This window comes from Cervus elaphus, chromosome 23, assembly GCF_910594005.1.
Source record: "Cervus elaphus chromosome 23, mCerEla1.1, whole genome shotgun sequence".
NCBI lineage: Eukaryota > Metazoa > Chordata > Mammalia > Artiodactyla > Cervidae > Cervus > Cervus elaphus.
Window position 1 is genome coordinate 74,655,769 of NC_057837.1, and position 24,703 is coordinate 74,680,471.

At 46.0% G+C, this 24,703-nt stretch overlaps 2 protein-coding genes and 1 pseudogene across 3 annotated transcripts in view; 1 reads left to right on the forward strand and 2 right to left on the reverse strand.

Annotated features, from left to right (window-relative positions):
- The window catches only part of SLC13A3 (solute carrier family 13 member 3), a 101,631-nt gene extending 78,000 nt beyond the window's left edge, over window positions 1-23,631 (reverse strand). The window contains exons 1-2 of one of the 2 annotated variants that reach the window (XM_043883379.1): window positions 23,495-23,631; window positions 9,294-9,411 (exon numbers count right to left, since the gene is read on the reverse strand). In XM_043883379.1, coding sequence (XP_043739314.1) covers window positions 9,294-9,317 — 24 coding nt within the window. In that variant the 5' untranslated portion in view covers window positions 9,318-9,411; window positions 23,495-23,631. Of the gene's footprint in view, window positions 1-9,293; window positions 9,412-19,552; window positions 20,021-23,494 lie in introns of those variants that run through there. The other variant, XM_043883380.1, reaches the window with a different exon arrangement.
- Window positions 11,507-13,355, forward strand: LOC122681130 (annotated as a pseudogene).
- Window positions 20,683-23,970, reverse strand: TP53RK (TP53 regulating kinase). The gene is made up of 2 exons (XM_043883382.1): window positions 23,495-23,970; window positions 20,683-21,268 (listed from the first exon to the last, which is right to left on the reverse strand). The coding sequence occupies exons 1-2, from the start codon at window positions 23,775-23,777 to the stop codon at window positions 20,790-20,792; spliced, it is 762 nt and encodes a 253-aa protein (XP_043739317.1). The 5' UTR covers window positions 23,778-23,970; the 3' UTR covers window positions 20,683-20,789.
- Between the last annotated feature and the right edge of the window lie 733 nt (window positions 23,971-24,703).

Consider the following 24,703-nt stretch of genomic DNA (forward strand, 5'->3'; position numbering starts at 1 on the left):
CCTGGCAATCTTAATCCCAGCTTGTGCTTCCTCCAGCCCAGTGTTTCTCATGATGTACTCTGCATATAAGTTAAATAAGCAGGGTGACAATATACAGCCTTGATGTACTCCCTTTTCCTATTTGGAACCAGTCTGTTGTTCCATGTCCAGTTCTAACTGTTGCTTCCTGACCTGCATACAGATTTCTCAAAAGGCAGGTCAGGTGGTCTGGTATTCCCATCTCTTGAAGAATTTTCCACAGTTTATTGTGATCCACACAGTCAAAGGCTTTGGCATAGTCAATAAATCAGAAATAGATGTTTTTCTGGAACTCTTTTGCTTTTTTGATGATCCAGTGGATGTTGGCAATTTGATCTCTGGTATTCCTGCCTTTTCTAAAACCAGCTTGAACATCTGGAAGTTCACGGTTCACATATTGCTGAAGCCTGGCTTGGAGAATTTTGAGCATTACTTTACTAGTAGTGTGTGAAATGAGTGCAACTGTGCAGTAGTCTGAGCATTCTTTGGCATTGCCTTTCTTTGGGATTGGAATGAAAACTGACCTTTTCTAGTCCTTTGGTCACTGCTGAGTTTTCCAAATTTGCTGGCATACTGAGTGCAGCACTTTCACAGCATCATCTTTTAGGAATTGATATAGCTCAACTGGAATTCCATCACCTCCACTAGCTTTGTTCATAGTGATGCTTCCTAAGGCCCACTTGACTTCACATTCCAGGATGTCTGGCTCCAGGTGAGGGATCACACCATTGTGATTATGTGGGTCGTGATGTGGTACACTGGAGAAGGGAATGGCAAACCACTTCAGTATTCTTGCCTTGAGAACCCCATGAACAGTATGAAAAGGCAAAAAGACAGGACACTGAAAGATGAACTCCCCAGGTCGGTAAGTGCCCAATATGCTACTGGAGATCAGTGGAGAAATAACTTCAGAAAGAATGAAGGGATGGAGCCAAAGCAAAAACAACACCCAGTTGTGGGTGTGACTGGTGATAGAAGCAAGGCCCGATGCTGTAAAGAACAATATTGCACAGGAACCTGGAATGTTCAGTCCATGAATCAAGGCAAATTGGAAGTGGTCAAACAGGAGATGACAAGAGTGAATGTTGACATTTTAGGAATCAGCAAACTAAAATGGACTGGAATGGGTAATTTAACTCAGATGACCATTATATCTACTACTGTGGGCAAGAATCCCTTAGAAGAAATAGAGTAGCCATCATAGTCAACAAAAGTCCGGAATGCAGCACTTGGATGTAATCTCAAAAATGACAGAATGATCTCTGTTCATTTCCAAGGCAAACCATTCAATATCACAGTAATCCAAGTCTATGCCCTGACCAGTAATGCTGAAGAAGCTGAAGTTGAACGGTTCTATGAAGACCCACAAGACCTTTTAGAACTAACACCCAAAAAAGATGTCCTTTTAATTATAGGGGACTGGAATGCAAAAGTAGGAAGTCAAGAAACACCTGGAGTAACAGGCAAATTTGGTTTTGGACTACAGAATGAAGCAGGGCAAAGGCTAATAGAGTTTTGCCAGGAGAACGCACTGGTCATAGCAAACACCCTCTTCCAACAACAGAAGAGAAGACTCTACACATGAACATCACCAGATGGCCAACACCAAAATCAGATTGATTATATTCTTTGCAGCCAAAGATGGAGAAGCTCTATACAGTCAGCAAAAACAAGACCAGGAGCTGACTGTGGCTCAGATTATGAAGTCCTTATTGCCAAACTCAGAGATAAGTTGAACAAAGTAGGGAAAACCACTAGACCATTCAGGTATGACCTAAATCAAATCCCTTATGATTATACAGTGGAAGTAAGAAATAGATTTAAGGGACCGGATCTGATAGACAGAGTGCCTGATGAACGTTCGTGACACTGTACAGGAGACAGGGATCTTTCTGTTACTGGTTTCTAACTTGATTCCCCTATGGTCAAAGAGGGCTTCCCTGATGGCTCAGACAGTAAAGCTTCCACCTGCAATGCAGGAGACCTGGGTTTGATCCCTGGATCGGGAAGATCCCCTGGAGAAGGAAACGGCAACCCACTCCAATATTCTTGCCTGGAGAATTCCATGGACAGAGGAGCCTGGTGGGCTACAGCCCATGGAGTCAAAGAGTCAGACACAACTGAGCGACTAACACACACACACACGGTCAAAGAACCATAACCAAGTATAGTTTCAGTTCTTTTAACTTTGATGAGTTTTATGGGTCAGCATAGCTATCTTCCTATACGTTCCATAGTCACTTGAAAGAATGTGTATTTTGCTGCTTTTAAGTGGATTGCTCTATAAATGGCAACCAGGTTCTGTTTTGGATGGTATTGTTAAGTTATTCTACATTCTTGCTGATTCTGTTTAGTTGTTCTATCAATAATTGATACAGAAGTATTGAAGTCTCTCACTATAAATGTAGGTTTGTCTATTTCTCTTTTCAGCTCTGTCAGTTTTTGCTTCATATATTTTATAGCTCTGTTGTTTGGTGTATACACATTAAAGATTGTTAAATCTCTTAGTGGATGACTCCTTCATTATTATATAATGTCCCTCTATGTCTCTGGTAACTTTCTTTGTTCTGAAATAGACCTTATTTGATATTAATATAGATTCTTACTGATTTCTTTTGACTAAATTCTTCTTTGCCATATATATTTTTCATCCTTTTACTTTCAATATGCATATATCATTATAATTGAAATGAACTTCTTATAAACAACATACAGTTGGGTCAAGCTTTAAAAACATCTACTCTGCTAGGGTCTTTTAATTAGTGTTTTTAGGCCATTTACATTTAACATAATCATTGATATATTAGGACTTAAATCTGCCACTCTCTTTTCTATATGTTCTCTATTTCTCTATCTCTGTCTTTCTTATTTCTCTATTTCTTATTTCCTCTGCCTTTTTGTGGATTACTTGAACATTTTTTAGAATTCCATTTTGATTTTTATATCATGATTTTGAGTGCATTTATTAGTATAGGGTTTTTAGCGTTCATTCTAGGTATTACATTGTATATACATAACTTATCACAGTCTCAGTTCAGTTTGATTCAGTTCAGTCGCTCAGTCATGTCTGACTCTTTGCGACCCCACGGACCGCAGCACACCAGGCCTCCCTGTCCATCGCCAACTCCCGGAGTTTACTCAAACTCATGTCCATTGAGTCGGTGATGCCATCCAGCCATCTCATCCTCTGTCGTCCTGTTCTCCTCCTGCGTCCAATCTTTCCCAGCATCAGGGTCTTTTCCAATGAGTCAGTTCTTCACAGCAGGTGGCCAAAGTATTGGAGTTTCAGCTTCAGCATCAGTCCTTCCAATGAATATTCAGGACATGAATAGTATGAAAAGGCAAAAAGAATCATATCAGGCAATGCCATAATTTTGGCTTCAAACATTAAACATAACTTAGAAAAGCCAAGAAGAAAAAGAGCTTATTGTAGTTACCTATATTTTTTGTTTGCTGTGTACTTTCTTCCTTCCTGATATTCAAATATTCCTTTGTTTATCATTTTCTTTTGGTTTTGAGAACTTTTAGTCATTCTTTTACAGTAGGCAACAAACCCTCTCAGTTTTTCTTCATCTGAGAAGCTTGTGACTTCCCCTTTATTCCTAAAGAATATTTTCACTGGATATAAGGTGAATTGACAGCTCTTTTCTTTCAGCATTTGAAAAATGTTATGCCCCTTTTTTCTGGACTTCATGAATGTTGGTGAGATATTTGCTGTCATCTGAATTGTTTTTCCTCTAGAGGAAAGATGTCATTTCTCTCTCACTGCTTTCAAGATATTTGTCTTTAGTTTTCAGAAGTTTGACTTCTGAAGAGTCAAACTTACATGCATTGGTGTAAGTTTCTTTTGGACTTCCCTGGTAGCTCAGATGGGAAAGAATCCACTTGGGATGTGGGAGACCTGGGTTCTATCCCTGGGTTGGGAAGATCCCCTGGAGGAGGGCATAGTAACCCAGTATTTTTGCCTAGAGAAAAGTTTCTTTCAGTTATCTTATCTGGAGTTAACTCAGCCTCTGGACTCTGTAGGTTTATTCTTTTACCAAAGTTGAGAAGTTTTCAGCTATTATCTCTTTGAATACTTTTATGCTCCTTCTTGTTTTTTCTCTCTTTTCAGAACTCCAATGACACAGATGTTAGACTGTTTGTTATAATCCCACAGATTCTTGAAGCTCTGTTCATTTTCAGTCTATGTTCTCTCTGCTGTTCAGATAATGTAATTTCTATAGTTCTATCTATGAAATTTTTAAAAGCATGCTTTTCTAAAAATATGAATAAAAATTAAAGTCCTGACCCATGGGGTCAGGACTTCTGTAACTGATCTTGGTGTAAAAGTATTCATAAGTTTCATCCACAATGAATTCGTATCTACTCTGTCTACTGTTTAATATGCTTGAACCATTCAAAAGAATCAGATTTACTGACATTTATAATTGCAGTTTATTTTGTTCAAGATAATTTAATCAAATTAGTGATCTATGTCAAATGTGCAAGGGATATTGGCTTTCTTATTTATTAATGAATAACAGCCAGCACTCACTGGTACTTACTCTGTGCCAGACCCTATTCTAAAAGATTTATATGATTTAACTCATTAAACACAAAATGACCTTATGCGCTAGATCCTAATATATTCCCATTTTGCAGAGGAGGAAACTGAGGTACAGAGAGCTTGAACAACTTATCAAACAACACACGGCTACTAAGGGGGACTCAAATCCCAGTAGTCTCCATGCATAACCACAACATAGTAATGACTCACAGTATGTGTTTTATTAGCTATGTTTTATCATACACGTTCATTAGATATGAGATATGAGAGATATAAATATATATATATATGTATATATATACTTTTACACTGAACACTAAAGTAAAATAGCACTCAATCCCCCCAAATATTCTAAGACCTGTCAACAATTTGAGTATATTTAGGCACGAAGCGGTTGCCCAGTACTCAGTACCATCAGGTAACAAGGACCACCAACACTCTTATAACCTAAAATCTAACACAGTGGTTCTCAACCCTGGCTGCAGCATGAATCACCTGGGAAGCTTAAAATGCTGATGCCAGGCCCTGCCCTTAGAGACTCTAACTTAATTGTCTGGGATGTGGCCCGAACATCGGGATTTTTAAGAGCTCCCAGCAGATTCTAATATGCAGTGAGGGCTGAGAGCCACTTTTGTAACAACTCCACTGCTTTCCAACTCCCCACATCCCTGAAAGCTAGTCCATCTTTGGTCAGATTCTGGTAGAATCATTTCCCTGATGCAAAATCTCAGTTGGCATCTATCACTTCATATCTAGAGACTTCAATCCAGTTCTCATAGCCCTCCTAAAAGAAAGAAAGTGAAGTCACTCGGTCGTGTCTGACTCTTTGTGATCCCATGGACTGTAGCCTGCCAGGCTCCTCCATACATGGGACTTTCCAGGCAAGAATACTGGAGTGGGTTGCCATTTCCTTCTCCAGGGGATCTTCCTGACCCAGGGATTGAACCCAGGTCTCCTGCATTGCAGGTAGACTCTTTACCGTCTGAGCCACCAGGGAATCAGGTATGGCTCACCAGGGAATGGCCCTCCTGAGTTCTACCGAATTTTGTGTCTTTATATCTCCAGGGCCCAGGCATGGTCTGTGGTAGACATTCTGTTCATGTTTACTAAATTAATATTTGAATACCAGACTTGGTTTTCCTCATCAGCAAACTTGGCATCCAAGCCTTTCATTATTCCTTTTATTCAAGAAATATTGACTACATGGCAACTATATACTAGGCTATGAATACAACAATGAAAAAGACCAAAATTTTTAAATTTCTGCATACACGGAACTTATATTTGGTTGAGGGGAGGGGAGGTGGAGTTGGAGGGGACACGTAATAAACAAATAAGTAGACCGTATGATAGCATAAAGAAGAGAAGACACCCAGGGCTATGCAGGAAAACTAAGCAGGAGAGAGAGATGGAGAGTGATGGAGTGGGCTGCCATTTCGGATAAGGTGGTCAGGGAAGCCCTGGATGGTTAGGTGATCAAGCACCCTAAGTTAAGCAGAGACCCAAGGAAAGTGAGCAAGTGGACCCTCTGGGTGTGAGGATCTTTTCAAGAGGAAGGAAAAACCAAGAGCAATTGCTCTGAGGCAGGAGCAAGCAAGACCTGGCTTAGCGCCATCAGGGAACTGGGGTGCGGAGCCAGTGACAAGACCACACAGCAGCTTGAAAGGCAGAATGAGGACTTTGCTTTCTACACTGAGTGACAAGGGGAGCCACTGCAGGGACTTAAGCAGAGTGACAGATTCTGCTTTCATTATGTTAATAACAGATTTATTTGGATATAACTGACATAGCATGCAACCCATCCATTTAAAGCCAACAGGTCAATAGGTTTTAGTACACTCACAAAGGTATGCAATCATTACTACAACTGGTTTTAGAACTTTCTCATTATCCTGAAAAGAAACCCCATACCCAATAACAGTCTCAACTGCTCCCTCAACCTCCAAAGCTCTAAATAACCACTGATCTATTTACTTTCTGTCTCTCTAGATTTGCCTGTTCTGGACATTTTGCATAAATGGAATCATACAATATGCGGTTCTTTGTGTCTGACTTCTTTCACTTAGCATGATTTTGTTCAAGGTTCTCCCACGCTGTAGCATGCATCAGTACTTCTCTCCTTTTTACGACCAAGCTGGAATCAAGATTGCTGGGAGACATATCAATAACCTCAGACATGCAGATGACACCACCCTTATGGTAGAAAGTGAAGAAGAACTAAAGAGCCTCTTGATGAAAGTGAAAGAGGAGAGTGAAAAAGTTGGCTTAAAGATCAACATTCAGAAAACTAAGATCATGGCATCCGGTCCCATCACTTCATGGCAAATACATGGGGGAAACAGTGGCTGACTTTATTTTTTGGGGCTCCAAAATCACTACAGATGGTGATTGCAGCCATGAAATTAAAAGACGCTTACTCCTTGGAAGGAAAGTTATGACCAACCTAGATAGCATATTAAAAAGCAGAGACATTACTTTGTCAACAAAGGTCCGTCTAGTCAAGGCTATGGTTTTTCCAGTGTTCATGTATGGATGTGAGAGTTGGACTATAAAGAAAGCTGAGCACAGAAGAATTGATGCTTTTGAACTGTGGTGTTGGAGAAGACTCTTGAGAGTCCCTTGGACTGCAAGGAGGTTCAACCAGTCCATCCTAAAGGAGATCAGTCCTGGGTGTTCATTGGAAGGACTGATGGTGAAGCTGAAACTGCAATATTTTGGCCACCTGATGTGAAGAGCTGACTCACTGGAAAAGACCCTGGTGCTGGGAAAGACTTAGGGCAGGAGGAGAAGGGGACGACGGAGGATGAAATGGTTGGATGGCATCACGGACTCAAAGGACACAAGTTTAGGTAAACTCCAGGAGTTGGTGATGGACAGGGAGGCCTGGCGTACTACAGTTCATGGGGTCGCAAAGAGTGAGTGACTGAACTGAACTGAATGTTCCGTTGTACGAATATACCGCATTTTATTTATGCATGCATCACTTGATGGGTACTTTGGGGCTATTATGAATAACACTGCTATGAACATTGGTGTACAGGTTTCTATGGGGACCTGTCTTCAGATCTCTAAAGATGAGACAGAAAAGAACTGTTGTTGAGACCAAATGAGATGGTAGAATATTTCTCAACATGTGAGAAGCAGACCCATGAGGAAACACAGATCATTTTATGTTGTACTAGACAGCTCAGCTGATAAAGAATCTGCCTGTCAACGTAGGAGATGCAAGAGACGCAGGTTCGATCCCTATGTTGGGAAGATCCCCTGGAGGAGAGCATGGCAACCCACTCCAGTATTCTTGCCTGGAAAATCCCGTGGACAGAGGAGCCTGGTGGGCTACAGTTCATGGGGTCAGACACGATTGAGCACGGACACACACAGACGGTATTTAAATAACATTTAATCCCACAGAGTGAAAGTTATTTCCTGTGTCAGCTTTCTTTAACTCTTCATTACCCCGTGGAGAGGGTCTCCGCTGGGTGTTAGTCTCCTGTTAACTCCTCATCACTTGGTAACTCCCTTTTTAACAGCCTGAGAAGACTTCAGGACCAGAGACTTTGACATCTTGCTGCAATTGGACAGTGTTGGTTTCTTTTTATTTTGTTTATTCTTCTAATTACTTTTGACTTAGAGCAAGTAATTTTTTTTTTTAACTAAAGCCCACGATTTCTTTTTGATGAAGACCATTCTTAAAGTTTTACTGAATTTATTACAATATTGCTTCTGTTTTATATTTTGTGTTTTTGGCCCCAAGGCCCACTGGACCACCAGGGAAGCCCCTAAAGTCCATGATTTAAAAATAATCCTCCTTTTAAGCTACATCTATTGAAGTTTACAATGCGAAGCAATTCAAAGAAAAATACTAAGTAATTCTGGAGAATGCACGGTTATGGCAAAATTCCAAAAATTAGATGCGAAGATCTGAAATTTGGGAAGCCAAGACAAAACAAGAGAAAGGCCCAGATAGAGGTGCAGTGTTCACTTCCTACCCAGGTCATGCTGCCGTGATTCCCATAAACTCTAGGCCAAGTTATTTCCCAATGGACCCTTGGCAGGCTGTGATGAAACCTTCTCCCGTGTCCTTTCAGGTTGGAGACCTGACCTTGAGCCAATCCAATAGTCGGCTTCATCAAAGGTGCTAGCCAGGTTAGCATCAGATGGTCTTGGATGGACCGCAAGGCCCTACAGGGAGCACTTTGGACATTTGAGGACTGGATGTGGGAGGATGGGGTGCTCCAAACTGGAAAAACTAGTCGTAGGTATTTGGACCAGTTGACTTCATAGAAACTCAGGTCCATTCCCCAAAGCCTAGGTGGAAGCTGTTGAGACAGGGTATACTGGACCCAGTGTTCCTGGACAGGCTCCCTTATCCTGAAGCCAGCTAAGAGATTAAGAGTACAAATATTTTCTATTAGAGCAGATGTTTCAATCTGGTGGCTCAAATGTATTAATAATAATAGCATACAGTCCATGGAATTCTCCAGGTCAGAATACTGGAGTGGGTAGGCTTTCTCTTCTTCAGGGGATCTTCCCAACCCAGGGAACAAACCCAGGTCTCCCACACTGCAGGTGGACTCTTTACCAACTGAGCCACAAGGGAAGCCCAATAATAGCATTGATAATACCAAATACATATCTTACAATTACTATGTGCAGGGCACAGTTTGCAGCACTTTATATGTATTTAAACTTTTTTAAAATCCTTACAATAGTCTGTTTGCATTACCTTATTTTGTCTGTGACCTTGCATTAGATGAAGCTACATTCAAATTCTGGATGTTCCACTTGCTGGTTGTGCAACGCTGGGCAAGATGTTTAATTCCATGAGGCTTCAGTTTCCTCATCTAAAATGAGAACAAAAATTGTATATAACGCATAAGGATGTGGAGAGAATTATTAGGCGAGTGTATAGCACAGAACTTGCACATGGGCAGATAACAACCTCTGCACCAAATATATATATATGTAAACTGTTCATAGGCATCAGGTGAGTTACTAAGGGGCCTGCTGTGTGCCAAGCACTCTGCCGGGCACTTACATGAATGACTGAGTCCTGCTGAGTCCTTCAACTCCAGGTCCTACCCTCCTTCCCATCAACCACCGGGTGCCACCCTCTTCGTGACCTTTTCCTGCTCCTTGAACATGCCAAGTTCTTGCACTGACTGCTCTCTCTGCCTGCATCTCTCTTCCCCTACTCCTTCCTAGCACCCCTCATAGTGGCCGCTTCCTCCTCCTCACTCAGGTCTCAATTCAGACGTCACCTCCTCAGTGGGGCCTCCATGACTACCTAATTTAGTGAAACACAGCATTCCTCAACTTGACAACAACACTCCCTCTGCATAAAAATCCCCTGTGTTGTTTCCTTCACAGCATGACTGACCATTTGAAATTCTTCCTAGATGAAGCCCCGTGAGAACGAGGAGCCCAGATCATACCCCGCCACAGTCCCAGTGCCTGCGACATAGCAGAGGTTCAGTCAACTGCTGAATAGTTGAACACGCTTTAAATCACTGTATTGTATTACTGTGAACATCAACCAAAATCACGCCTATCATTCATTCAACAAATATAAATTGAGTGCGTCGTATGTACCAGGCATCATTCTGGGTGCTGGGACAATAGCGGGGATCAAATGAAACAAAAGTCTCTGCTCTCACAGAGCTTTTGTTTTGGCAGCTCTATAACAAGATGTGTGCGTGAAATACACAGCATTATATTCAGCATCATGCGGTGTTTAGCACTATGAAGAAATATAAAGCGGGGAGGGACAGGGTCTTCTGAGCGGTGTGTGGGCACCAGTTTCCCACTCTGCGCGCACAGAAGGGACTCTTGGTGCATCCCCCGTTCCCCTCACTGAGCCCCGTGGTACCATGGTCAGCATCTCTCAGTGGGACATCTTGGTCGAAGCCTCTGCAGCTCCAAAAACAATATTGGCTTTGAAGCCTGGCCCAGCAGGTGGGGTCGAGGCTGGGGGTGGGATAAGTCACCCCTTGACATGCCCTGGAGGGAGGGGGTCACGCGGCTTGACCTCTTAGGGCCTTTCCTGGGGAAAGGGGCAGGCGATGGACTCCCCTGGCCTGGAGCTGCAACCAACTCTGGATTCTGGGCCATCCCCTAACCCCCTCTATCTCAGGCAGCAAGCCAAGGTTTACAAACATCAGGAGGCCTTTGATCGGCACCAAACCCCCCCAGGGTTCTGACTGTTTTTTGTTCTAAGCCGCAGGCCAGGCCCCTACTCTGCTTGCCTCCATCAGGGAAGACTGTGGGTAGGTGGGGGTGGGAGGGTGGTGGTGTGTGTGTGTGTCTGTGTTCGACACAGTGGTAGGAAAGTGCACATGGCTCCTTGATTTTTTTCTCCAACATCTAGGCTGGGCTTGTATGAGAGAATTCAATTCAATTCAGTAAATGTTTACCGAGCACCCACTACCTTCCAGGCACCAGTGCAGAAACCAGGTCTGCAGCAACAACGCAAACACCACCTTGGCCCCCAGAGTGGCCAAGAGCGAGTGAACGTAAACGGGAACAGGTGCTCGTGAATGGGCTGGAGACAAAGCTGGGGAGGCAATTGGGTACCTTCTGCACAGGATCCTCATGGAAGACAAGTGGAGTTTGGGAGAGACTGCAAGGAAGTGAAGGTGGTAGCCACGTGAGGATGTGTGAGGAACAGTGTGGCAGGCAAAGGGAACAGCAAGTACAGCGGCCCCGAGTCACTGGAAGACAATTTTTCCGGTGCCTGCCTATTGGAAGGACTGCGTGACTGACCCAAAGTGAGAAGAGGGGGTCAGAAACGTGAGAGTGTGAGGGTGGGGGCAGGTGGGTCTCTGGCCCTGAGGGAGGTGGCAACACTGGAGTGTTTTGGACAGACAGATGAATGACATGATATGAACTGGTCTTGAACAGGATTCCCTAGGCTGCTGTGTGGGAACGAGACCAAAGGGGATGAGGAAGAAGCAGGGAGTGTGGTGAGGAGACGGCAGGAATGGTTCAAACGAAAGAGCACAAAGTCCAAGTCACAGGATGTAGGTTTTGTGGTGGGGCTGGCGGGGGAGGGGAGGGAGGCAGGAGCTAATTTCTGTGTTCTCATGAATAGGATTTACTTTTGCTAGCCATTGTATATTCATAATTTCTGGCAGATCCCCTGAAGAAGTGAATGGCTACCCACTTAATATTCTTGCCTGGAGAATTTCATGGACAGAGGAGCCTGGCAGGCTACTGTCCATGGGATTGCAAGGAATTGGACACAACTGAGCAACTAACACTTTCACTTTTTTTTTTCCAAGAGAAAGATTCATTTATTGTAAGTGTGCATGCAGTTGGATGAAGTTTTACAACAAATCCACCCAAGTAACCAGCGCCAAGATGGAGAAATGGAACTTACCCCTCCCCCCCCCATCAGAAGCCTGTTCCATGTCTCTACCCCTCCTCCAAGGGGAGCCACTCTCCCAGCTTCCTGATTATATTCTGGAAGTAAAGCTAAGAGGATTCGCTGCTGGGTTGGGGAATGGGGTGTGAGGGTGAGAGAGAGGAGTCAAGGGGAGTCATTTTCTATGATGGGGAAGCTGGGTGGGAGCAGAGACCCCAAGGGCTGGAACCAGGAGTTTGTTTTTAAACAGACTGCATTTGGAGCTGCTTGTGCAATCTCTGGAAAAAGATAAGAGATCAGCTTTATCTGGGGGCTGCAAATTCAATGCTTACAGGGATGAACAGCATGAGGATGAGAAGGTCTGCAAGTAAGAAATGTTTCACTCTCCTCTTAACTGCATCAGGAGAAGAGCAGGATCGCATGGTGATAAATCGTGACCAGCAGCCAGCCTCAGAGCCAAGGGGCAATAGGGCAGTAAGCTGGGGTAAGCTGGCAAGCACAGGCCCTCCCCACTCAAAAGGGGAAGTGCTGGAATGCGGGTCCAGTGTGGCTGGATCTCCTGACGATGTTCCAGAGAAGTCAGATACCTGGATGTTGCTATGAAACCATCCTAATCATTTAACACTGGCAACCAAAAAAACAAACACTCCACGGACCCAACAAACATGTCTACAGATACAACAACCAGCCCGATCCAGATGAGAACCTTCATTTTACAGACGGGGAAGTGGAGGGCCAGAGAAGTCTGGGATTTTTCCTAAATTCAGAGAGGAAGTTAGTGGAGAGATGGGCCAGGCGCTGAATGGGCTGGATCTCAGGCCACTGGTTGAAGCTCGTTCACCACTGCATTTAAAAGCAGGCATTGTTCACACAGCAGGCGGCTGCAGAGGCACCCATGCCAGGCTGCGCAACATGGCTGGGCTGCTGCGCTGCTGAGTCTTGCGGGCAAAGCAAGTGCCAGGTCTTGCTCCACCTGGCTCCTGGGCACCACTGCCCCTTTTAGGAACTTCCATGGCCACCAGGACCCCAGTAAAGTCACTGCGACAACAGGAGGCAACGTCAGTGGTACAGAGGAGAAAAAGCAAAGCAAGTCACAGCAGCTGAAAAAGACTTTTCAAAAATATGGTGCTCTTGGCATGTCACTGCACACTGGAATCTCATTAATCTCCTTGGGCATGTTTTACATGGTTGTTTCAAGTAGTGCGGGCATGTTGGCCGTCCTGCGTAAACTCGGGTTTAAACAGTCACTGGTCCAGTAAAAAACGGCAGCCAGCACGAGCACCTTCCATTCACACACATCCATGGGGGTGAACATCACTGTTCACAACCATGAGGATCAGCATTACCTTAGTTTCCTGGCCTTTGACTGTCAGATATTTTCGGAAAGTGAGAATTTTTAAATTTCCTCCAGCTGCAAAGCCTTGATGAACTCAATTGTGGACCTGAAAACCTACTTTTAAATGACACATTTTGGATTGGCTTTATTAATAAGGAAGCAGGTTTTGTGGTGGGTGGGGGGCAAGGGCTAATTGCTGTGTTCTTGTGAACAGGATTTACTTTTGCTAGTAAAAATTCAGGGTTTCAAATCATTGTAATTTTTGGGGGGGGTGTATTAGTTTTGGTAATGCTATTCATCACAGGGCTTGTCTGCATAACTGAGAACGTCAGCAAACACCACTGATGCGTTGTCATCTCAGACAAAACTGTCAGTTAGGAAATGTTCTTCTGGAAGACCACTGCTAAGGGTCTGCCTGCAAAAGCCTCGGGGTTTTAATCTTTGCTCAAGTTCTTAACGGACAATGGTTCATCAGGCTGGTTTTTAAAATTCTCTTTCCTCCAGTATCTGTTGTCAGGCTGCCTGCAGCTTAGCATGCAATATTGTGCAAAACAGCTACCAGGGCTATAATTAATGAAGCGGAATTTTAGGCTTCACAATATGTAATCAGGATCTAAATTAGCATCAACACTTTGACATTCATTACACTTGTTTGGGGGGGGGGGGGAAGAAAAACAAATATTTCTGGTATGTTTCATTAATTCCCCCAAACACCTTCAAATCTGGACATGATGGGGCCTGCCTCAGCTGGTTTTTCCCAAATTTCATTAAAGTAGGTCAGAATCATTTGTCTCTGTTCAGGTAAAATAGGAAACTTCATCCGATATAATGGCATCAGTTGACTCTGGACACCTGGGTCCTCAGAGCAATCTGGATACTGAACTTATACGGAAAGCTGAGGCAGCCTTGGCCTAACTGACTCCGTCTCAGACTTCAGACATTCCAGAACTTCTGTCACAAAGTTTACATTGTGTTGCTACTTATATTGAGTTAAAATTACCTATATTAAAAAAAAAAAAAGATTTTGTGTCATTCTCTAAAAAAGGAAAATTACTAGCAGTGGCTGTAAATGGGAGGCAACTGTGAAGTAAGAATACAAGTCCAAGCAGGACTGAACCAGTTTATCAGATAAAGGGGGCATGACCTGAGGCCCCTCGTTCTCTGTGAGGGATATTCCTTAAGAATAGAAATCCAGCACACAGTCCCAAATTGAGACTTTCTCTTGAAATAGTCAGGAGCAGGCAAAAGAAAAGGAATTCCTCCCCTGGGCTTCAGCATCACTGATCGCTTTGACCAGGTTCCTGCAGGCCACTTGTTAGGGTAACCAGTTTGCCCTGCTACCATGCATGAGGGCTTGTGTTTATCTCTTCTGGCTCCCAGATTTATTTTTAGTTTGGGGGGTTTGATTAACTACATTTGTGACAATCAGAAAACTGATCAACCTGGTTTTACTGAGATCTGACTATTGACAGTTTCCTAGTTAGCCCTTAAAAAACCCAAGTCAATCAGTTATCTCAGTTAACTTTTATAAGAACCTTTGTGGGACAAATTCTCCACTTTCAAGATCTCTAAAGTGGATCCATTATACCCCTGCCCCCTTAAAGCAATTAAAGTGAAAGTGGCAGTTGCTCAGTAGAGTCTGACTCTTTGTGACCCCAGGGACCATATAGCCCATGGGATTCTCCAGGCCAGAATACTGGAGTGGGTAGCCTTTTCCCTTCTCCAGGGGATCTTCCCAACCCAGGGATTGAACCCAGGTCTCCCGCATTGCAGGCAGATACTTTATCAGCTGAGCCACAAGGGAAGCCCAAGGATACCGGGGTGGGTCGTCTATCCCTTCTCCAGCGGATCTTCCTGACCTAGGAATCGAACCAGGCTCTTCTGCATTGCGGGCGGATTCTTTACCAACTGAGCTATCACCAAAAGGTTTTAGATGGCATCATCAACTCAATGGACATGAATGCAAGCCAACTCCAAGAGACAGTGACAGATAGGGAAGCCTGGTGTGCTGCAGTCCACGGGGTTGCAAAGAGTCGGACATGACTTAGTGACTGAACAACAATAGGCTTTAGCAATTTAAAGTTGGAGCTGCCTTTCTGGGGTCTAATTCCAAGGACACATGAACACAGCAGAGCCTGACGGTGACACCAGTGCCAGGTAATTTCTCTCGAGGCCCGGACCGGCGCTTTTGTATTGCAGTTTTTATGTAAACAGTCGGCTTTGGGCTCCTAACCACCTTCCACAAGGAGCCTCCCTACCATTCAAATCCCAAGTAACATCTCTGCAAAAAAGCCGACAGGAATTCCTACAGGTTTAAGGGCTTAAATCTCAAACTTTGATTCTGCATATGGAGAAATGGAAGTGGACTAAAAGGGCAAGCAGGAAAACAAATTACCATACCAAACAGTTATTTGTTCAAGGCATAGTTCTCTTCTAAGCCCCGACTCCTACGGCCAGTGTTCAAAACACAACAGAGTAACTATAGAGGTAAAAATAAAAGTGTCAGTCGCTCAGTCGTGTCCGACTCTTTGGAACCCCATGGGCTGTAGCATGCCAGGCTCCTCTGCCCATGGAATTTTCCAGGCATGAATACTGGAGTGGGTTGTCATTTCCTTCTGAGGAGAGGAAGTCAAAAGATAAGGGAACTAGAGCATTACATGAATTCATCAGCAAAGTGTACAAATCACTTGTAAATTTACATTGTTTTCGTGGAACTAGGGGAATAAAACTGATGATCCATTTTAAAAAGGTAATAAATAAATAAAAGCAGGCATTGTTGATGGGGTTGTGTTGGAGTCAGAACTTAGAATTCTCATACTCCTCTCACCTTCTATAAGGAGCAAAATCTTCCCCCAGAGCAAACTTCGAAGGTTTTCTCTTGTGTCTTATTGGCCAGAAAAAGGTCACACACCCGTCACTATTCCAGGGACCGACCTTAGCTTCCCCGGAGCCACCTGCACCTAGTAAATACCTGGATAAATCAAGGCTCTGTCCAAAAGGATTAAGGGGGTGGCTTTTAGGAGGCAACAGACAATGTCTGGGACAATTTCTGCCATACAGGCTGACGACTCTGGGCAAGGTGTTTAGCATCCGTGAGCCTCAGCTTCCTCCCTGTAAAAGGGGCAGAGCAAATTAATTATTGTTTCTGACCTCAGCCCCCAGCATCCATTTCCTGATCTTCCCATGAAACACCTTGATTTCTCGTAGGGCAGTGGTCTCAGAACAGCAGACTCAGCATCACCTGAGAATTTGACGGAAATGCACATTCTCAGCCCACCTCAGACATTTTGATTCTGGCAGATTAGGCCTGGGGCCAGTCAATGCGCACCTATGAGCCCCGGGCTTATAAAGTGGCGCAAATGATGCTGTTTTATGATTGCCTGTTTGTCCGTCTCTAAAAACAGTAGCAATAAAACTTACACTGTTGTTGAACAACGCCAAGCACTGTGGTAGCACTCTATTTCACTGATGCTTATGGGAGGGCGTTGATGTGTGACCCAGTTTCCCCTCAGGAAAGAAGGTGCGGTCAGCAGGCAGCAGTCAACTGTCTCCCTTCAGGGATCAAGTGGCGGTGATCGCGAGCAGAGCGGCCTCACCCAAGCCCAGACCTCTCAGGGTGGCCCGCCCGCATCTGGGTGATGTGGGGCTATGAAGGCCGCCCGGGGACATCTGTGCAGGGCCACTGCAGTTGCAGAGCACCCCCCGGGGCTGGCTGGGGCTGCTGTCGGCCTGCATCTCAGCCGCACTTCTCTGCCCGCCCTCCCTCCACTTCCCTTCCGTGGAGGCTGACACCTGAGTAAACATCCTACACGCTAACCTGCCCTGCTCCCTGGGGATGCTGACCAGGAGAGTGCCCACAGCAGGTCACCACTGTTGGTCCATTTTACAGACAGGCACATGGAGGCTCACAGAAGTGCAAGGAGATGGTCCCAAGCCCCGCAGCTGGTGAGCAAGGACACATGCAGTGGAAGCCATCACACTTCTGAAGCGGGAAGTGGCATCCTCCGGCTTTACAAGGGTGTCTCTGACTGCTGAGTGAGGAAGAACGCAGAAGGCCAGGGCAGAACGGGGTGTGTGTGTGTGTGTTGGGCGGGGGGGGGGGGGGGGGGGCGGTGGCGGGCAGTGGGGAAACCATTGACTGCAGCAGTGCTGGGAGAGGTGAAGGGGGGCTTCCAAGGCGGTAGGGGGACTCCCTAGTCACCGTAGCTTCTTCAGGATCTGGCCAGACACAGCCAACATGCTTGGTAAATGCCTAGTGAGTGAGGACAGATGACAAAATCAAGGAAGGAGAGAACCAGACGCCCCCACCTCTGATCCGTCTTGCTCTCTAGTATCCTGAGCGACCAGTGATCAGCATGGCACTCACATCTGGACACTCAGCTAAGGTGTTGCGTGAATAAATGAACAAATTCAATGGAGAGAGAGAGAAGAAAAGAGGGAAGCAGAGGAAGATAAGGGGGTGCGGGAGGAGGAGGACAGGGGGAGGAGAAGGGAGAAGGAAGTGGAAGAGAGGCTGGAAGGGCAGTAAGTTTAACGTCTTTGCACCCAGAATGACAGAAACTTGCGACCTCTAGTGGCAAATGAGAGCCACACCACTGGGTTCAGGCCAAGGGGAATTCAGTCCTCTGTAATTGCAGGGCCCTGAACTCAGGACACAAGAGGAGAGTCCTAGTTCCCAAAAAGAGAGTTGGAGCAGGCCCTTATAAGGACATGGGCACTCAGTCAGAGTCTCCATCAGTTGGTGACGGCGGGGTTAGGAGTTAAGGATGAGTGCGAGGCCAGAGCAGTGCTTGCCTAGGGCCCCCAAGACTCAGTAACTGAGACAAATATTTGAACGTGATATTTTAAACAAATCAGCCTGGCAAACTGTGGGCCACAAACCAGGCGCCTGTCAGTGTAAAGGTGATCGTATGGGAAGGGGCATCAGGATCCAGGCTGATCCTGAGTTACAGGATCCTCGGTTACAGGATCCTCAGTTACAGCTGATCCTGAGTTATAGGATCCTGAGTTACAGCTGATCCTGAGTTACGGGATCCTCAGTTACAGGATCCTGAGTTACAGCTGATCCTGTTACAGGATCCTGAGTTACAGCTGATCCTGGGTTACAGGATCCTGAGTTACAGCTGATCCTGTTATAGCTGATCCTCAGTTACAGCAGACTCCTCAGTTACAGCTGATCCTCAGTTACAGCTGATCCTGTTATACAGGATCCTCAGTTACAGGAGATCCTCAGTTACAGGATCCTCAGTTACAGCTGATCCTCAGTTACAGCTGATCTTCAGTCACAGCAGACTACAGCCCACGGGCCTCGCCAGCGCCCCCACCTCCCCGAGGGCAGCTCAGACGGCTCAGGAGCACGCCCGCACGGGGCACTCGCCAGGCCAGGCTTGGGTAACTCCATCCTGCGGCCCACGGACTGGCCAGTTCCCCAGATGTGGCCTGTGTCCTTTTTGCTGGACACCTCTACGTCACAGCACCTTGCCCCAGCTCTGCCACTCACTTGCTGCATGACCTGGAGCAAGGCTGACTTTCTCTGCACCTCAGCTGCCTTCCCTTGAAGACGGGGCGATGTACACAAAGAACTTGACTGCTCAAAACAGTTAACTCATGTTGCAAATGGGAGTTTGAACCCGAGCTCGGTCGCTTATTGCGATCTGAGCACATCATACTCTACGTTGCTCAGTGTTTCCTTATCTGTAAAATGGAGGTTTGAACACCTGTCTGGGGGCGGGGGGATCCCAGGGGGAATTCACACATGGCTGCTGGTGCTGTTGGCTGACTGATGCAAAGCACAGGCTGTCCCCACATGGACTTCAAGGGAGCTGGGATCACAGAGGGATCCTTAGCCTAGCCTCTGTGAGACACTGAACTAGGAGGAGAATCCACTGATCCCCCAGGAAGGCTTGTTCACCCTTGTTTCCCAGCCTGGGCCACGGACTGAGGAGGAAGGTGGAATGCTCCTCCTGGGAACAGGCAGACATCTCTCCGGTCTCTGGTTATCTCTTTCTCCCCGCCGGCAGAGGGCAGTTTTTGCCTCCCTGTTGCTGCTGACACCTCCCCCAGCTGCTGGCCAGCATGTCACGTGGCTGACCATCCACCCGTCGACCACCATCACAGGCTCAACCTTCTCGCTGCTCTCTTTCCTTCACTCTGACTCTGTAGGGTCTTTCCTCTACTGATGCCATCCTTTCACAACACAAATCAGATGCTCCCTGTTTAAAACCTCCTGAGTTGCGTTAATAAAAACCCGGTCTTGTTACCAGGCCTGTTATGACCCAGCGCTTACCCACTTCTCTGATTTCACTTCCTGTTTCTCCTCCTTGCTTGGCTGCCAACCAGTCCCACTGGCCTTGCTGTCCCTCGAGGAAGTTCCTCCTTCACCAACTTGGTACATCATGCTCCATCCACCATCTCTTGGTTCTCAGGCATGTCTTAGCTCCAACATCACTTCATCAGAGGCTTCTCTGACCACTCCTGCCACTCCCACTGCAACGTGCATTCCTCGCGGTCACTTGGGATCTCAGCATCATTTACAGCCCTCATCACTGTCTGAAACTCTCTTAGGTACTTAGTTTGTTTCCCGAGTGGTTCACATCCCCTCTGTCTCCGGTGCCTGGCACAAAGCGAATACTAGGTATCTGCTGATGTAACGCCTGCACACATGGGTCAACCATTCCCTCCACAAGGCAGAGACTAGCTATATTAGCTGGACAGTACGGGAGGAAACTGGAGAATGAGCCTGCAGTCTCGTTGAGAATATTCATTGAAAAAATTATGGCCAGCCTCTGTGGCCTTGGAATTCTTTGAAAAACAGTGTGATATAATGCCAATACATAATATAATAATTTAAACACATGTCATTGCCAGCATCTCATTTCTTAAAGGATAAGTGGAGTTAAGCAGCATTTTTCTTTTTTTTTTTTACCATACTCTCAAAAAGAACTGTATTTTACACCAAAACTTAGTATGTACTGTTGTCTATATACACATTTGAAACAAGTTTCATAAAACAATATTTACAATACTACATATAATGTACTTTAATATTTTCTAATCTTTGATTCCATTTCTTTTTGTAATATGCTGGTTGCATCCCACTGTATTGGTTTCAAGAGGACTATGTCACGAACACAACAACAAAAAAGGCTGGGTTAGAGAGCTGATAAAGATACGCTGCCACCAGCTGAGGCCCTGTCCTAGTCTCTCCAGGACTGAAAAGCGGTTCAGTGTGGTTCACTGGCTCAGCATGCGGTTCAGCGTTTTGTAATGTCACGCCCTTCAATCTGAGGTGTACGCCTTACAGCTGCAGAGAAAGCCTGAGATTTATTCTGAACGCCCAGTCCTGCCAGACACACACAGAGTAAGCGAGAACAGTGAACTGCAGGCGGTAACGCCGAACAAGCACAATCACAGCACTGAAAATCACCCGACCATCTTTATTTAGGTAGCATCTCGTACTCATGGCCTCCTTCAAATGTGCTGTGAACAGCTTCCTGCCTGTGGTTGTCACACAGAGAATTCTTCTAGCCCACCATGGATCTCTTTCTCCCTCTGAGGCGCACCTCATCTAATTTTTTTAACACTGGTTTGGCCTTTCTGGAGGAGGTGGAGTAGCTCTTCAGAAAGGCTTCGAACACAGTCTCAGTGTTGGGATGGGTACTGAGGAAGGCCTTCTCTAGCACGTACAGGTCAACTCCCTTGTCTTCCGGAAGCGCTGAAATGAAGCTCAGCCCAAAGTCTATGAGCACAATGTTCAGCTGCTCCAGGGGGGGTTTTAGGAGCATGTTGGATGTGGTGAGGTCACCATGAATGAGGTCTTCATCGTGCATTCGAGCCAAAACCTGCCCAATTGTCCTGGCTAAGCCCAGGAGACTTTGGGGAGATTTTTCAGTCTCCAGAGTGGATTCAATATAATCTCGAACAGTCACTGAGCCTTCGATTTCTTCCATAAATAAGCAGTTGGAAGCATAGTCCACAAAAAAGACAACTGGGGCACATATTCCTGTAACCAAGATATAAGGGGTCATTGAATTAGATACTTTTTTTTTTCTTAATAGTAAGCTTAATTTTCTAGCTCAATCAGAAAAATTTTCCAGTGTGTATCTGCATATTTGGGGGGAAAAATTTAGGAATACTGCAGAATGTACAGCTTTCCTTCTCTGGAAGTTTCTCCTGCCAGACTATGCTTAGACCACCCCAGCTAAGGTCAGCACAGCCAAAGCTCCCTCCTCCCTTTCACCCACTGAGATTGAACTTCATTTGTCATATTGGGGCTTCCCTGGTAGCTCAGCTGGTAAAGAATTAACCTCCAATGCAGGAGAACCCAGTTCAATTCCTGGGTCCAGAAGATCCACTGGAGAAGGGATAGGCTACCCACTCAAGTATTCTTGGGTTTCCCTGGGGGCTCAGTTGATAAAGAATCCGCCGGCAACGTGGGAGACCTGAGTTCGATTCCTGGGTTGGGAAGATCGCTTAGAGAAGGAACAAGGCTACCCACTCCAGTATTTCTGGCCTGGAAAATTCCATGGACTGTGTAGTCCATGGGTCGCAAAGAGTCGGACACAACTGAGCGACTTTCACTTTCACTGTCATACTTCTTCCCTAAAATACAAATCCAAATAGAGCCAGAAGGGTAAGCACCAACAGTCATATGTTCAAACATATGAAAGCAGTTTCCCCGACAAGGACACAAGCAGGAGGTCAAGCAGCATGCTGGCTTAGAGAAGCATCTTTACAGAGAGGAAGGACAGGTTCAAATCCCAGCTCCCTTCCTTATTAACTGTGTATCTTTAAAGACACATGCATTTCTCTAAGCCTCCATTTCTGCCTCTATAACATGCGAACAGTATACCAATAATCCAATGACTTCACTGAGTTTGAAGATTCAATGACTCTTTACTGAATGTCAATCACACTCAAGACACTTCAAGATACTAGAGACAAACGTGTAGAGATACAGCAGGAAACAAAGCAACTGGGGTCCCTGCTTAATAGAACTTAGCTCCTGGAAAGGGTGAAAATAGGAAATATGAACGCATGCATAACTTTGCAAATCCAAGCAAGGGCAGAGACAGTGTGCTTGTTGGCAACTGAATTTCTTCCAGATCTCCCAACACCTTACAATGTCTCAGTGTACAGTAGATGCCTAAAAAATTACCAATGAAAGAAACAAACACAGAAAGTGTAAAAGTGAAAAGCCAGTGTTGCTAAGTCAGAGGAATAGGGGGTGAAAGCCTTACTAACTGTGTAAACTTGAGCAAGTTACTTCTCCCCTCTGAACCTTGTTTCTCAACAGAGGCAAAGGTTTATGGTCATGGTGCAAAATAGTGTTTAGTCAAAGCTATGGTTTTTCCAGTAGTCATGTACGGATGTGAGAGTTGGACTATAAAGCAAGCTAAGTGCCAAAGAATTGATGCTTTTGAACTGTGGTGTTGGAGAAGACTCTTAAGAGCCCCTTGGATTGCAAGGAGATCCAACCAGTCCATCCTAAAGAAAATCAGTCCTGAATATTCATTGGAAGAACTGATGCTGAAGCTGAAACTCCAACACTTTGGCCAGCTGATGTGAAGAATTGACTCATTTGAAAAGACACTGCTACTGGGAAAGACTGAAGGCAGGAGGAGAAGGGGACGACAGAGAAAGAGATGGTTGGATGGCATCACCGACTGGATGGACATGAGTTTGGGCAAGCTCCGGGAGTTGGTGATGGACAGGGAAGCCTGGTGTGCTACAGTCCATGGAGTCGCAAAGAGTCAGACACGACTGAGCGACTGAACTGAGCCAGACTGTGTGAATCCAGAGACCCTGGCTCCTGGACAAGTACTTGTAAATACATCTGCTTCTTAAAAGTAACTAATAAAAAAATAACAGTGGTCGAAAGTTGAGACTGTACAGATGGGGAAACTGAGGCTCGGGGCAGTTAAAAAGACATGCTCAACGGTGAGTAAAAGTGGAAGAGTCGGGAACTGAACCAGGCGCCAAGAGCTCCGGGACAAATGCTCATCACTACAACGTCAAGTGGCTTCTTAAGAGTTAATGAAAGGAAAAGAAGGATGCAAGGATGACATTTCTTAATGGAAAGCCTTGAAGAAGGTACAAATGGAGAAACTGAGTCAAATCTCGCCCCACCCCCACCCCCACCCCCGCAGCGCAGGGGAGCCCCTCACCTGCGTCGCTCGGGCCCCGGAGCCTCGGGGGTTTCCCGCGTCCCCAAGCTGGGCCGTCTTACCTGCGCGGCGACAGCGGAGCAACGCCCGGGCCTCCTGCACAGTCCGCCGCCGGCTGAGCCGCGCTTCCAGCGTCGGGTGCCGGTAGCCCTTGGGGAAGCGGTGCTTCACCACGGCCGCGCGGCCCTGGAAGCGGCCGCGGAATACGCGCGCCTCGGCGCCCTGCTTCACCAGCTCCAGGCCGCTCAGGAAGCGGCTGCTCCGCTCTCGGGCTGCGGCCAGCGCTTCGGCCGCGGGCGCCAGCTCCTCGTTCGGCTCAGCGGCAGCAGCGCCGGCCGCCGCCATGTTTGCGTTTCAGCGTCGCCGCGCGGAGCCCCTCGGCCGCCTCCGGAAACTGTCGGGGCTGCTTCGGCTCGCTCCGGAAATGCTCGGGCCTCTTCGGTCTCTCTAAGGCCGACCCTTTTGCCTCGTGGAAGTGGTTCCCCCTCCCAACCTTTCAGCTCTTTTCTAAGGCTCCTGGCCCCGCCACTCGGCTCTTCGGCTACTTCCGTAAACCCTCGGCAGCTCTCGGTGAGCAGCTCTTTCCACTCCTCGGCTCTTTCCGGAAGCCCTTCGTGACTCTTGCGGTTGGCTTTGGTGGCGGCGCCACCTCTCAGCTCTTCGGCTATTTCCGGAAAGCTTCGGCGTCTCTCTGAAAAACCTCTTTTGGAATCTGCTCTCAGTAATCTATCCGGATCCTGGGAAGTTGTACTTCACTGTCCCTGCGTTCATTCATACCCAGGGAAGGTAACCTTTTCAAACATGAGACCCTTTGTTTTGGCCTAATGTGGTTTCCAGCACCTTTCATCAGTTCAGCCTACTTGAAGCTCCTATAGAACCAATTCTATTTGGTTTGGAAAACCCAGTTTCCCAAGTTTGTAGTTTCATTATCATAGTTCTTAGTGTCCATATGGTCATTTCCATGGTTACCAAATCTGTCTGAATTGTTCGGTATGGTTGTTAGCATGACTGAGGCCATCTTGGGTCTGTACAGTTCCTTCTGCTCACCCTACCTATGGCTATTCTGTGTAGTAAATCTCTGTCATCAGTGATTTTTAGGTCCAGGTGGCCTCTATGCTTTGTTAGCCTCCAAACGATGAAGACCTTTGCTAATGTGCTCTTGGTTTCTGCAAAAACCAGTTACCCATTCATAAATCTTGACTTAGGAATGCACTTCCTGTTTCCAAGGATGTACCCCTAAACCCTAGGTTAACTATAAAATTGTCCCAATG

Excerpts from the sequence above, each read along its gene's own strand:
- TP53RK (XM_043883382.1), bottom strand. The coding sequence starts at position 23,777 with ATGGCGGCGGCCGGCGCTGCTGCCGCTGAGCCGAACGAGGAGCTGGCG. Across the intron at positions 21,269-23,494 it reads GCTCCGCTGTCGCCGCGCAG|GAATATGTGCCCCAGTTGTC; the intron begins GTAAGACGGCCC and ends TCTTGGTTACAG.